An 11,877-nucleotide genomic window follows, 5' to 3' on the forward strand; every position below is an offset into this window, starting at 1 on the left:
CCTCACTGTTACCCCTCACATTGGGTAATTGCTTATCTAACTATATGGTACTCTATCCATGGACAGTTGTTTATCCACGTGACACTAACTTTTTTAAACTTTTCCTGATTATGTAAGTTTTTTCCATTTTTAGTTCGATAGACACGTCATGTCTCAAAAATTACTGTAGGAAGCATGCTGCCAAAATTCCATTTTCCCTTTCTTGGTACTCTAGTTTCTAAGGTTACGCGCCTCGAAAGCCAAAAAAGCGAAGATCTCGACATTGCTATTTTTATTTTAGTGCTTGACAGTTTACCTTTTTACTAGCAAAGTTCGCAGCTATACCGGAACGAGCAGAATAGTTCTCTAAGGGCCGGAGTATTTTTTATTTATTCTGTTTGTTGACTTATTTCTGGAGTAAACGTCGCGTCGTTTTGTTTACATAGCTAGTTACTGCATAATTATAAGAAACTCCGGTGATCCTTACAGTAGCCACTGAATGAGCTTATGCATCATAATTTTCGGGTTATTGTGGTGCAATATCTGCTCTAATCGTTGTGTCAACAGTTCGATGTGGTTCTCTAGCTTATTCTCATGCCCTATTTCGTCGTAGTACTGTAAATTCATTGACGTACAATCTCTACTCATTCCAAACACAACGCTTGTTAGTTCCCTGATTGTTGTCTCAGGAACTGTCTTGTTGACCGTGTCGGTGGTTAGTTTCCTTAGCGATTCAATCACCATAAGTTGTATCTGTCTGGTCACAAATAACGAGTCACAAGATGGTGATGATGGGGGCACTAACGGTAAATCAAGGAACAGGCTAGCACAACTGGTTTCTGCCTCTGCATCGGGATCGGCATCAGTGTCGGCATCAGCTATATGGAAAAGCGACGTTGTTTGACTCAGTGCTGGAGATGAACAGGTCGGATGTAATTCGATAGAAACAGTACTGCTCACTCCAAATACACCGGGATCCTGGGACGTTCTGTATCCTAACAAAGATATGCTGCTTCCCGTTTCCTCTTTCCATTTTTGTATCTTTGGAACGTCGACCTCAACTTCCACTATAATGGACTTAAAGTCTCCATACCCAAACGGGCCCAATTTCAACTCAATTGCCTCTTTGTCTCCTCCCTCACATGGGAAAAGCGATCCGTTAAAATACATCGTGTGAATCTTGACAATATCTGTATCGCAGGGTTGAAGAGTGATTGAAACCGTATCAAGTGGTACCCTGCGGAGCTTCGAGATGTATTGTTCTACATGGCAGGAATTCTTATTGAAAAATTCTGTGTATACGCTATATTGCCATTGGGGCGTATAGTCCTGCAACAATAATGGTTTCATTTCATCCTCACTGATCCACTGTGATACAGAGCAATGGTATTTGTTCATCATTTTTTCAAGTAACTGCTCAACTTTTTGTTCATACAAATTATCTTCTAACTTGGTGATCCTCCTGTCTGTGTCATGAGTGCCACTCAATATTATCAAGTGTCTGACTTCTGCTTCGTCTAAATCTATCGCGGTTAACATCAATCTTTCCACAGTTTGTAACATTTCCTTAGCTTCCCATATGGGGTTTGGGAATATCATTTCTTCAGTATTATCGATGATTTTCAACCCAGCTAAAATCTCATCCCAGCCGTCCCATGTATTCGAGACAAATCCATAAAAAGTACCCCTGCATCCGGAACGCCCATTTCCATCCCTACCAACAATGATCAAGCCTAGGTATTCATCTTTTTTCAACGAACTCAATACTTTTCGAACGATATTTTTAATATGCGCTAGGTACGATTCTTTACTTTGATGCGCCGTGTTGCTATTCACAGCACTGATACACAGGATGACTTGAACAGATCTGATTTCATTCATATCGTCCTCCTTGGGTAAATGGACACTTAGTAAATGCGGGAGGATTATTTTTGAACTTTGTTCATTAACAGTGTATTTATTCAACTTTGGGCAAATACTTACACGTAATTTATCTTTTGGCTTTGACTCAATGTCCAATGGATCTACCGAAATTGACTGCCTTGGTGTCGAAATATCAAATTTTTCATCCAACATATCAAATACGTCTCGGAATCCATTAGATGATAATTGTGCGGTTCGAATCAATTGACTCCGGGGGGTTACCAATTTTCTGCCTGACAATTCTGTGCTGGTTTCTGATGTTCTAGTATCGGCCGTCAGTGTCTGCAATACGGTATCATCCGAAATTTTAGTAGCAGTATTAAAGCCTCGGTCAAACAAGGTGCTTTCACTGTTGCTTCTTCCTTTTGTGATTTCCTTCATCTTCCTCAGTACTAGATCCTGAGTTACCTGCTCATCCAATGAGTTTGATCTTTTACCGCATAGTTGACAAATAGGGGGCTTAAAGGTGGTTGAATCCATCATTGCAGTGAAACAGTCCATGTGACACTGATGGCTGCATTCGAGTTCAATAATCCTTTCACCACCGAGTAAATTCTGAATCTTCTCTTGGCAGACAGAACATGTGCAAGTATTATATCTCTTGGTTGCACTGGCTTTTCTTATATTTCTTTGCATCTGCATCATACAAGTTGGAGAAGAAACCTCATCATATAGCCCCAATCCGAATGGCTTACTATCAGCATCTGCTGTGAAAGAATAATGTGGATCAAATAAATTCGAATGGAAGGATAGAATACTTTGCTCCATAGGGGGAGCTGGACGTCTAGCATTTTTCTTTGAGTTATCAAACTTCAATTCAATTGGAGACTCCAGTTTAGCAAGATCTGCATCTTTCTGATCACAGACAGATTTCTTTTTCAGACTGGATGGAGGTGTCAATGGAGAAAGGTTTAAAGGCGTTGGCCGTTTCTTGAAAAAGTCGAGTTGCCCCTTTATCTTTTTACTCGGCTCGTTAGGTATTTCTGGAAATGTTTCCACGTATTCTACTTCCGGTGACAAAGTGATAGTAGAGTCAGTAGGTGTAGTACGTGACAACCTGGTGCTAATCTTTCTAAATCCCTTTCCAGTAACATCCTTCAAGAACTTCGAGGATGAAGATGGAGTGTTCCTATCGCCGCTTGGTGGAGTATGTGTTTTCTTCGGCCTTTCTACTAAAGGCGTTCTAAGCTGCATCATCCTTGCCGCTTCTTTTTATCACCACTTATCCGTACCTTATTGTAAAATCGGGCTGGATTTACACCTGGTCGATTGAAGACTTAACATTTATGCGCAGAATAAGGGAATCTATTGGTGACTTCTCTTCCCATTATATAGACTTATCACAATTATACGAAGAGTCTATCCGTCTAAGATTATCACACAATTGTGAACCTCAAGCTACCAAAGTGTGTCACACACGCAGAAAAAACAGCATAAATTTTTTTTTTTTCAACTCGAACGGTCAATTAATCAATCACTAACAGATCCTAAAACAGTTAATTGATCTGTCATGTTTCTTTAATGTGGGAAATTATATAACACATGTCAAACTGTATATCACCGTTGGGTCCTTCAAACAACAGACCGTAGGAAACAAAATGACAAAACAAAAATGAGGTTTCGTCCGCATTTCAACAGTTAACTCTGTTCATCGCATCCCATCGATTCATGCTTGTTTCATGTGTTGTTGAGGTTAATAAAAGTATTTCGCCCTTAATTTTGTCACTTTGTGAGGTTTTTGAGATTTTTATCTTGGAAGAAAACGAAGCTGTGTAAAACCTGAAGAAATGAAAGTGGAGATGCATATCGCACGGCAGAAGCCTCTCTAAACACAATGGTTAACTGCTTTTTTGACGAAAACCAACCTAGGACAGCAAGATTGTGAGCTTAGAGCTGTAAGCTCTAATTGAGGTATGGCCGCTACATCTCTTATTTCCCCTACTCAGTGCGGTCTTTGAGGTTTTTGAGGATTTACCAAGCGTTTTCCAGATTGTATTTCGGCAGTAACTTAAACCACACATGCGGGTAAGAGCACAACAATATCGTATTGTATTATTTTGTCTGTATGCTATAGTTATATAATTGATGAGGTTAGGTTGGTGTAGATTTTTGTTACCTATCTCTTTGCGCTTCTAGCAGATATTCGTTGAGAAACAAAAGATCAGTTACCAACTGGATTGAAAGGGTGAATATCCCATTCCACGCCAGTAACTGTTTGTAAACGTTCTAGTATGGTAGATATTGGTGTAAATAAACCAAATTGCTTTAACTCACCATCGTATGAATGCAACATTCCGGCTACACCAAGGCCCAATTTCCCATCTAATTTAGTCAAGACCCATGCTCCTGAGTCCCCTGCATTGGCAAATAACGGTTGAGGCGACGAGACTACAAATTCGTTACTCTGAATTCTATTATCTGCCCAATAAACTAGTTTCAAACCATTTATTTTCCCTGTGGTATATTTGGATGTGGCACCGATCTTGAAAACATTAGCACCTGGCTTGACATTTTCTACCTTCTCTGTCACGTACAAATTCTTAAACCTTAAAGCCGGATCAGGCAAGCCATTGAGATCATCACCTAGGAAGTTTTCGCAAGAGAATTCGGAGTTTACCTTTATTATGGCAAAATCAGATAATGACTTACCGATAACAGACCTCTCGCCCCAAACTACCTGACCAAATTTATGATCAGATTGCCATTGTAAATTAGACTCTATCCTTTGTAACTCTTGGTTGAAACCATCATATTCAACAGAATGCTTACTATACTGTTCTCTTTCCTCACTGAGAGATTTCTTGTAGGTGTTTTGTAGTAGAGTGGACGGTGTGCACACGAATGGATAATCCTGATTTTCCGATAAGACCACATGCGCACATGTTACCGCAAATGCAGCATTACTGAACTGTGCGAACTTTGAATCAGTCTTCGATATTTTGGGATACAGATATCCACCAAGCGTTCCTGTCATCTTTTGTGTTTCTTCAGTAGAAATTGAAATCGATATCGGCGGACTTAAAGCATCAATGGGCACTCTGAACGGAGGAACAAAACTGGGTATCTTGGCCGTTTCCATTGGTTTCGAAATGTGGGTCGGAGGTTTTGGTATCGTTTCAGCACATGGTTTGATGTAGTCCTTAACACAGAAGAAATGAAGATCGGGGAAAGTGGAAAACAGTGCTTTAACCATATCATGATGTTCTTGTTGTGGATTTGGTAGACCAAACATTACTGTTAGTATTGCTGATCTTCGGCTTAAGCCCCTTAAAACTGGAGCGATGAATGCCCCATCTTGATCTGAAATTCCCGATGGCTCACATCGTACTATCTCATCCACTATAGTAGAAAGTTTATCCATGTTTGGCAACCCACATTTATCGTCAATGGCGAAATTTCTCATTGTTGGCAATGCGTGTAAATTATCCATCGAATCTTCAAAGACATTTATATTCAATTTTTGCAAGAATGCTAGGTATGCCTTCAATAATATTGATCGGGAATTTTGGAAAGCTGGCGCGTTCAATAAATTATCTACAAAATGTGACACGATCTTGGCAATGCTTCGTAGAGCGGCACTATTAGCCATTGTAACAGTATATGTGATCCTATTAGTCTCTGGTAAAAACTTCTTGAAAAATTCAATAGCTTGAATAACAGCTTTGGAGACGTTAGTAATGTTCTGATGAATATCATCCATTAGGGCCACTAAATTCTCATTCAAGCGCTTTAGTTCTGTCTCTAATGATTCGAGCGAAGTAGTAGGGTATCTTTCCAACTTTCGTGAAGAACCGAAGCTTCCATGCTTCAATAACGAACCACTGCCTGAATGGTCATCTCCATAGTCCATCAGAGAAGTGTCTTCTTCTTCAATGACTGGATTCAAAGATGTCAACCTTTCATAATCTAGCACTCTGAGTGGCTTCCCCACCGTCGAGTTGCTGACCGAATGATCGTTATTCTTAATTCCACCATGCTTAGATCCTAGATTTTTATCAAAACTTGAAGATGTATCCGTAAGGGTGGAAGATGCTCCTGTATGGAATGTATTTCTACCTTTCGAAAAGATGGATGATGATTGAAGACTAGTGGTGACCTGACTCACTAAATCTTCATTCTGATCTAAAGCTTCAGCTGCCAAAGAAGAAGAAGAAGAAGAAGAAGAAGAAGACGAACGGGTGGAAATGTCTGCGTGTGATTGTTCCGACCCGCTAGATGATTTCTTGCTGCTCTTACCGAATCCAAAGAACTTCGAAACCATCTTTATTAATAACTCAATCTAACGATTAATCCGATGATTATCACCCTTGAGTTTGACTCCTTGCTCAAATAGGCAAATGGAGAGAGCTAAGGCAATGAATACACTTCAAAGGTTTTATACACCAGTGGCCAAACTGCTAGCTATCAACACAGCTGGTTAGTTTTTCTTTCTTAATCAAATGGAAACAGACTGATGTGTTAAGTACTGATATTAAGCACAATAATCTTTCAAAAATAGTGCAGTGCCGTACAAAATAAAAGCACAAACAACCCTTGACTCACCACAATTATTTTCCACCGTGGAAGCTCCACATATAATGCACAGCATTTCCTGCTCTGGTTCATTATTGATGACACTTTTTTCCGAAGCGCAGTATGATGATTTCACTCTCAAAGGCTTCTCTCTTTTCTTTTTGCCTCAAAGGCTTCTACTGAGAAGGGACTTCGACTGGAGTGAAAGAGAAATATATATCACCGATTTACCGAACGGGATTACAAATAACTGGGTTAAACAGTGTACTAAAGTAGTGTCAGTTCCTGCTCGGCACATTATCATTTGTGCCTCGTGATCTTATCGGGCAAGCTTTGGCTTTTGATGCCTATTTGGATGATCACTCGAATTGAATGAAGGGGAATTTGCCGTAGTTATCTAAAAAGGTGCACTGGTACCAACATATGTCATCCATTGGGCTATTATTATTTACCTGTTGCTAGCTGACGCTCAATTCCGCCAATAAGCGTTGCTGATGCGTTGTCACCATTTTGCTATTCCTTCCCATGCAGTGTTACGTGAACTTCGGCTAGCGTTTGCAATGTCACCGGTAACGGTGACAATTTCGGTAAATATTTCCGAAGCCATACTCGATCACGTGAAGTCAGTTTTTAACTGTAGGTGCTTGTAAAGAGATGTACTAACTACCGTGATTGTATTTGTGTTATGTATGTATTAGCATTAGATATATTTTTGATAATCTTTGCATCGGATTAGGGACCTTGGATTACAACTAGTCTTCATGTTGATTCTTGTTGCTCATTTAGTTCTGGTGCGCTTGTTAACACACTACGGGAATTTCCTGAGTTAAGGTCCGATTCACCGACCTGTGAAGTACCCTTTTCCTTGTATGTACTGACGGCTGGGATGTTAGCTTTAATTCTTGTTACGTTTGTTCCGTATGCTCTTGGTTCAAGTTTAATAAGGGTATGCAATGGAATGGACATCCAAGGTGATTCTTCTTGTGGGACGTTCATAAAGTATGCATAAATGCAACGCAGTACCGCTTGATGCGTTATGATTAAGATATTTTCTTGACGTTCAAGTTCCATAATGATAGGTTCTAATCTGATGACCACATCACGGTAAGATTCACCTCCACGGTATCTGTACTCGTATTTGTTGTCATCTCTCGCTTTGAAATCTTCCGGGTATATTTCTTCAATTTCTTCATATGTCATTCCATCACAAACACCAGCGTCCAATTCATCCAATGCCTTCCACTGGAGTTGTTTGTATGGCAAATGTTGCGCGGTCTCGCCAGTTCTTACTAGTGTCGATGTCCATACTGTTAAATCGACATCTCCGGCGGATCTCTTTACTAATTCAGGTAGTTTGCTTGCATATTGAAGACCTCTTGGTGAAAGATGAGAATCACCACCGATTTTCTTCTCCACATTGTAAATCGATTCTCCATGTCTCGATAACCAGATCGATCTTGGTCTAATATGTAAGTTCATCACATAGAACACGATTCTACTTTCAAGATACGTCTCAATTCTGTTGATTATGACCTGTTGCGCCACGTTAATCAATCTAACAAAGGTTTTATCCTTATCCACTTCTTCATCTAATGGTTCATAAACTGACTCGTACTTCGATATTCTCTCTAAGAAATCCTTGGTGGCCACATCTGGATCTATTCCCTGGTAGTCAGGAGAGGTCGTCTTCACCTCCGATATATTTCTTAGAATCAAATCCTGATCATCACACCACGATTCGAGAAACATGGGCTCTATAGCATTTTCCCTACATAGTTTCAAAATCCACTCTCTTCTTTCCGAAGTGGAGTTTGTGGCATCCAATATGGCCACTACTCCTCCTTTTTCGTTAAACCATCTCATCATATCTTCCACCGCCATAGTAACAGCATGTTGCCTAATCTTGTAGGCTTCTTTATTGCCAAAATCAAAGAAATCTGCATTAGGTTGCTCGGCACCAGCATGTTGACGCCTGTAGTTACCAACATTGAAGCATTTAGCTTGGATGGATAACCACGATAAGTATCGGACAATTTTTTGAGAGATGAAAGACTTACCCCTGGCAGGCAAACCAACCATTACCACACAAACTCTGATATTCTGCACATTCGAAACAGTGTAAACAGGCATGGTGTCTTGTTGCTAATTTGACAGATTCCGCTGAAGGTACCCTAAAGGGTTCGCTATGTTTCTTGTGATAGTATGAATATGTCTTCTATTTAAAGACTATTTCAAAATTCGAAGTTTTAATTGAATGAAAAGTGGCTTGAACAGTTGCGAAATTGAAATATTACCATATAACAATGCAGAAACACTCAACAAAACCTGATTATCATTTACAAAAGATAAGTATAATTTGGCAGTCAATTTCCTAATCACATTTCTTCAATAAAGTTGATTCGGCTTTAGATTTCTGAATTGTCTCTTAATTTTTCATTCTTGCACAAAGGAGAATTGAATCTGGAGAAACATTACCCTGATGAGATAGATACTTAAATAGCTGGTCGGCCTAATACTGGTACAATGGTCATTTCGGGTTGTATAGGTGGTTTATACAAGTACATACTTACATATAAGGAAAGATTCTTGAATCAGGTGGTAATTGCATTGAATCTATAGTCAACTTGCTTTTGGTTTTCGATGTATTCTAAGGTTCTTTCGAAGTAAGAGACGGGAACCGCTATCAAGTCCGGTATTCTGACATTAGGAATCTTACTAGAAACCATGCATGTGGAGGAGGATAAGGTCTTGCAGATGTACGAGCCGTCACATCCAATGACAATAGTTTGTGATGGGGCAGTAAAATCCTGTACTTCTCCGGATTCCTCTAGTTGCAATCCTTTCAAATTCGCTTGTATGAGTTCTACCAAACCTGCTATGTATTTAACACCGACATGTGTCTCCGATTCGTCTCCGTGTATGAAATAGTAACAACAGCTACCTAAGATCTCCACCATAAGTTGACAGCTTTGAACGTTGTCCATTATGGAGTCCGCAACACGTAAAGAGCGTTGCAAACATTCGAGAACACGTTTACCTTCACGGAAGAAGTTTTTGGTAACACCTTCTTCTTCACCGATCAGAGTGAGTTCAGTTGCCCACCATAAATGTGAGCAGAGGTAAACCGCACGGCATTGATCTGTTTTTTTCAAGAGCTTCGAACCATGTAACGTACACCTTGTTATCAAAGTATCATAGTAACCTTCATCGTTGTATAATGATCTGGTCTTTTGTAATACCTGAGCCATATTCACGAGTGCTTGGAATTGAACTTTGGAATCACTTAGTGATTCTTCAAAGATGGTGAAAGCTTGGCTAAAGAAATCATACGAGATTTCGCTTAGTGTCAACTGGTCTGCGATTGCTGCAGTTTGTAAGTTCAACTTGAATATTAGATCCGAGATGGATAGACCGCACACGTTGAAAAGGTCTGTGTTGCAACGGGAAACGTATTTGAAAAGTTGCTTAATTTTTGCGTTGTAATCCTCCTTACGTTCAGGCCTCTTTAAAGACTTGAAATGCAACTTCCTTATCAATTTCCAAAAGGCAGTGATTAAAGCTGGATAAGTGAATCGAAGTTGTTTACCCCCGTTGTAGTACCATTTTTTGCAAATAAGAAGCAATTCAGTATTGATGTCAACATTCTTGTGATAAATTAAGTGTACAAGCTTGGCTAACTTCTCTTGTTCAGGATTAAAGAAAGTCAATTCGCTATCCAAATCATCACTAACAGTCAGTATTGATGTCTTTGGTTTATTGTTTGGTACAGAGATTATTGGTTCGCATATAGCACCGAGTTTATCCAAATGTTGCTTGTCTGTAATTTTGGTATTGGTTTCTACCATTTTATCTAATATGGAATTGATTATGCTCTTCTGCAAAGTTATACTTTGTACTGACAACAATTTTTGGAATGAATCACAGGTGGTTATTATTTCATAAAAATTATCAGTACTCAAGGGATAAATGAACAACTCTTTGAAGCTTTGCTCACATTCTTCAGGGATATCTTTGCCGAAGTCCTGATATTTTTCCCAGCAAAATTTGTAAAGAATATCAACGTTCGACAAGTTCGATGGATACCATTTTAAGGATAAAAGCATAATACTATGAACCAATGGAATAATCTCATGAAGAGGTAAATCTGGCCTTTCCTCGGTTATCTTAGTGAGATACTTCCAAAAAACAAAGAATAGATCGAACTTATTTCTAGATACTGGTTCTGAATCGAGTTTCTCAGCAGTACTCTCTCCATCGTCGGCTGAATGTTCTTCTTCATCAGTATTTGAATCCAATTTCAAATGGTTCAAGTTTTGAATAATAGCGTTTGGATCATCTTGCCTGTCCCAAAATCCGTTCAATCTGGCAATTAATGAAAGAACGACTTTGTTAATAACCACATCGGGGTTTAATTTCAGCGTGGTATCCAAAAGCTGACTGAGGGTCCCTAAATGGAATTCATCTGGGAAAACTTGGCAAATTACATCCAACAAGTACGTTTGAGATACTACGTCTCTGCATTGGATCACCTGTTCCAAGATCTGAGGTAACACTTCATCTCTGTACAATGCGAATGAGTCATCTAGAATCTGCGACAGCCTTACAAGATTAGACCCAATTAAAATCTGTAGCTCTTTCCTCTCCTTTGTTCTTAAGTCACGTTCCCTTAGAGGACCTTGATGTTGCAAACGGACCCACAACTTGTTCATTTCTATAAAGTTGGTGATAATGAATTGGATATCGAATTTTTTATCCAACGAAATATCTGAAGTGAGAGATTGCTTTGTCCTTTGAGATAAGTAGTATCTTAGGAAAAGTCCTCGAATTGGATGTTGCACACCTCTGCACATTTCGATCATATCTTTCAACACTTCTTCAGCGGGACAATCCTTGGTCTGCATGAAAGATACCCCAACGGTGAGCATCAAATACAACCTTGGTAAAATGTTACCGGTATATTGAACTAACTCGTATAAATCTGCAAGATGGTGTCTCGTTGGATGGTTTTCGACCAAGTACTGGGATAAAATGCTTAACGAGTCGAAAATGATGATATAGAGTTCATAGTATAATTTCGGAGAAAGGTCTGGGTTTCGTAGTTCTTTCAACATATCACTGCAATGTTTCAACGCATCCATAAGTTTCTTTTGTGTCAAACTCCTCTGCATCAAAATGGTTTGTTGCTTAATATGCGAGATCGCCTGTTCCATGTTATCTGAATAAGCCGACATTGCTGTTTCTGTTATAACTTGGCTTCGAAAAACAATAACAACAATAACAACAACCGTGTGCTCGACACGCTATTTTAACCAGCAGATTAAGAGATGCTCTGCAGTGGCTTTACACTCAAAATGGCCTACCTGAAAAATCGTTTGTATATACTCTGTATGTGGTATAATAAAGGATACTTAATAAATTAAGTGTGGGAATCTCAATGCCTTTTACCGAACTCGTGAAAAAACA

General features: G+C 39.4%; 4 protein-coding genes across 4 annotated transcripts; all 4 read right to left on the reverse strand.

Moving 5' to 3' along the window:
* Positions 1–462: 462 nt before the first annotated feature.
* Positions 463–3,099, reverse strand: FAR1 (cyclin-dependent protein serine/threonine kinase inhibiting protein FAR1; the record flags this gene model as incomplete). Its single annotated transcript, XM_451861.1, has 1 exon — positions 463–3,099. One exon carries the CDS (start codon positions 3,097–3,099, stop codon positions 463–465), a length of 2,637 nt encoding a protein of 878 aa, XP_451861.1.
* Positions 3,100–4,063: 964 nt separating this feature from the next.
* Positions 4,064–6,163, reverse strand: SSY5 (Ssy5p; the record flags this gene model as incomplete). The annotated part of the gene is made up of 1 exon (XM_451862.1): positions 4,064–6,163. One exon carries the CDS (start codon positions 6,161–6,163, stop codon positions 4,064–4,066), a length of 2,100 nt encoding a protein of 699 aa, XP_451862.1.
* A 1,010-nt stretch (positions 6,164–7,173) lies between these two features.
* Positions 7,174–8,544, reverse strand: FBP26 (fructose-2,6-bisphosphatase; the record flags this gene model as incomplete). Its single annotated transcript, XM_451863.1, has 1 exon — positions 7,174–8,544. One exon carries the CDS (start codon positions 8,542–8,544, stop codon positions 7,174–7,176), a length of 1,371 nt encoding a protein of 456 aa, XP_451863.1.
* Positions 8,545–9,005: 461 nt separating this feature from the next.
* VPS35 (retromer subunit VPS35) lies at positions 9,006–11,645 on the reverse strand (the record flags this gene model as incomplete). Its single annotated transcript, XM_451864.1, has 1 exon — positions 9,006–11,645. The coding sequence occupies one exon, from the start codon at positions 11,643–11,645 to the stop codon at positions 9,006–9,008; it is 2,640 nt and encodes an 879-aa protein (XP_451864.1).
* Between the last annotated feature and the right edge of the window lie 232 nt (positions 11,646–11,877).

The sequence above is a fragment of the Kluyveromyces lactis genome, assembly GCF_000002515.2.
Source record: "Kluyveromyces lactis strain NRRL Y-1140 chromosome B complete sequence".
Taxonomy (NCBI): Eukaryota; Fungi; Ascomycota; class Saccharomycetes; order Saccharomycetales; family Saccharomycetaceae; genus Kluyveromyces; species Kluyveromyces lactis.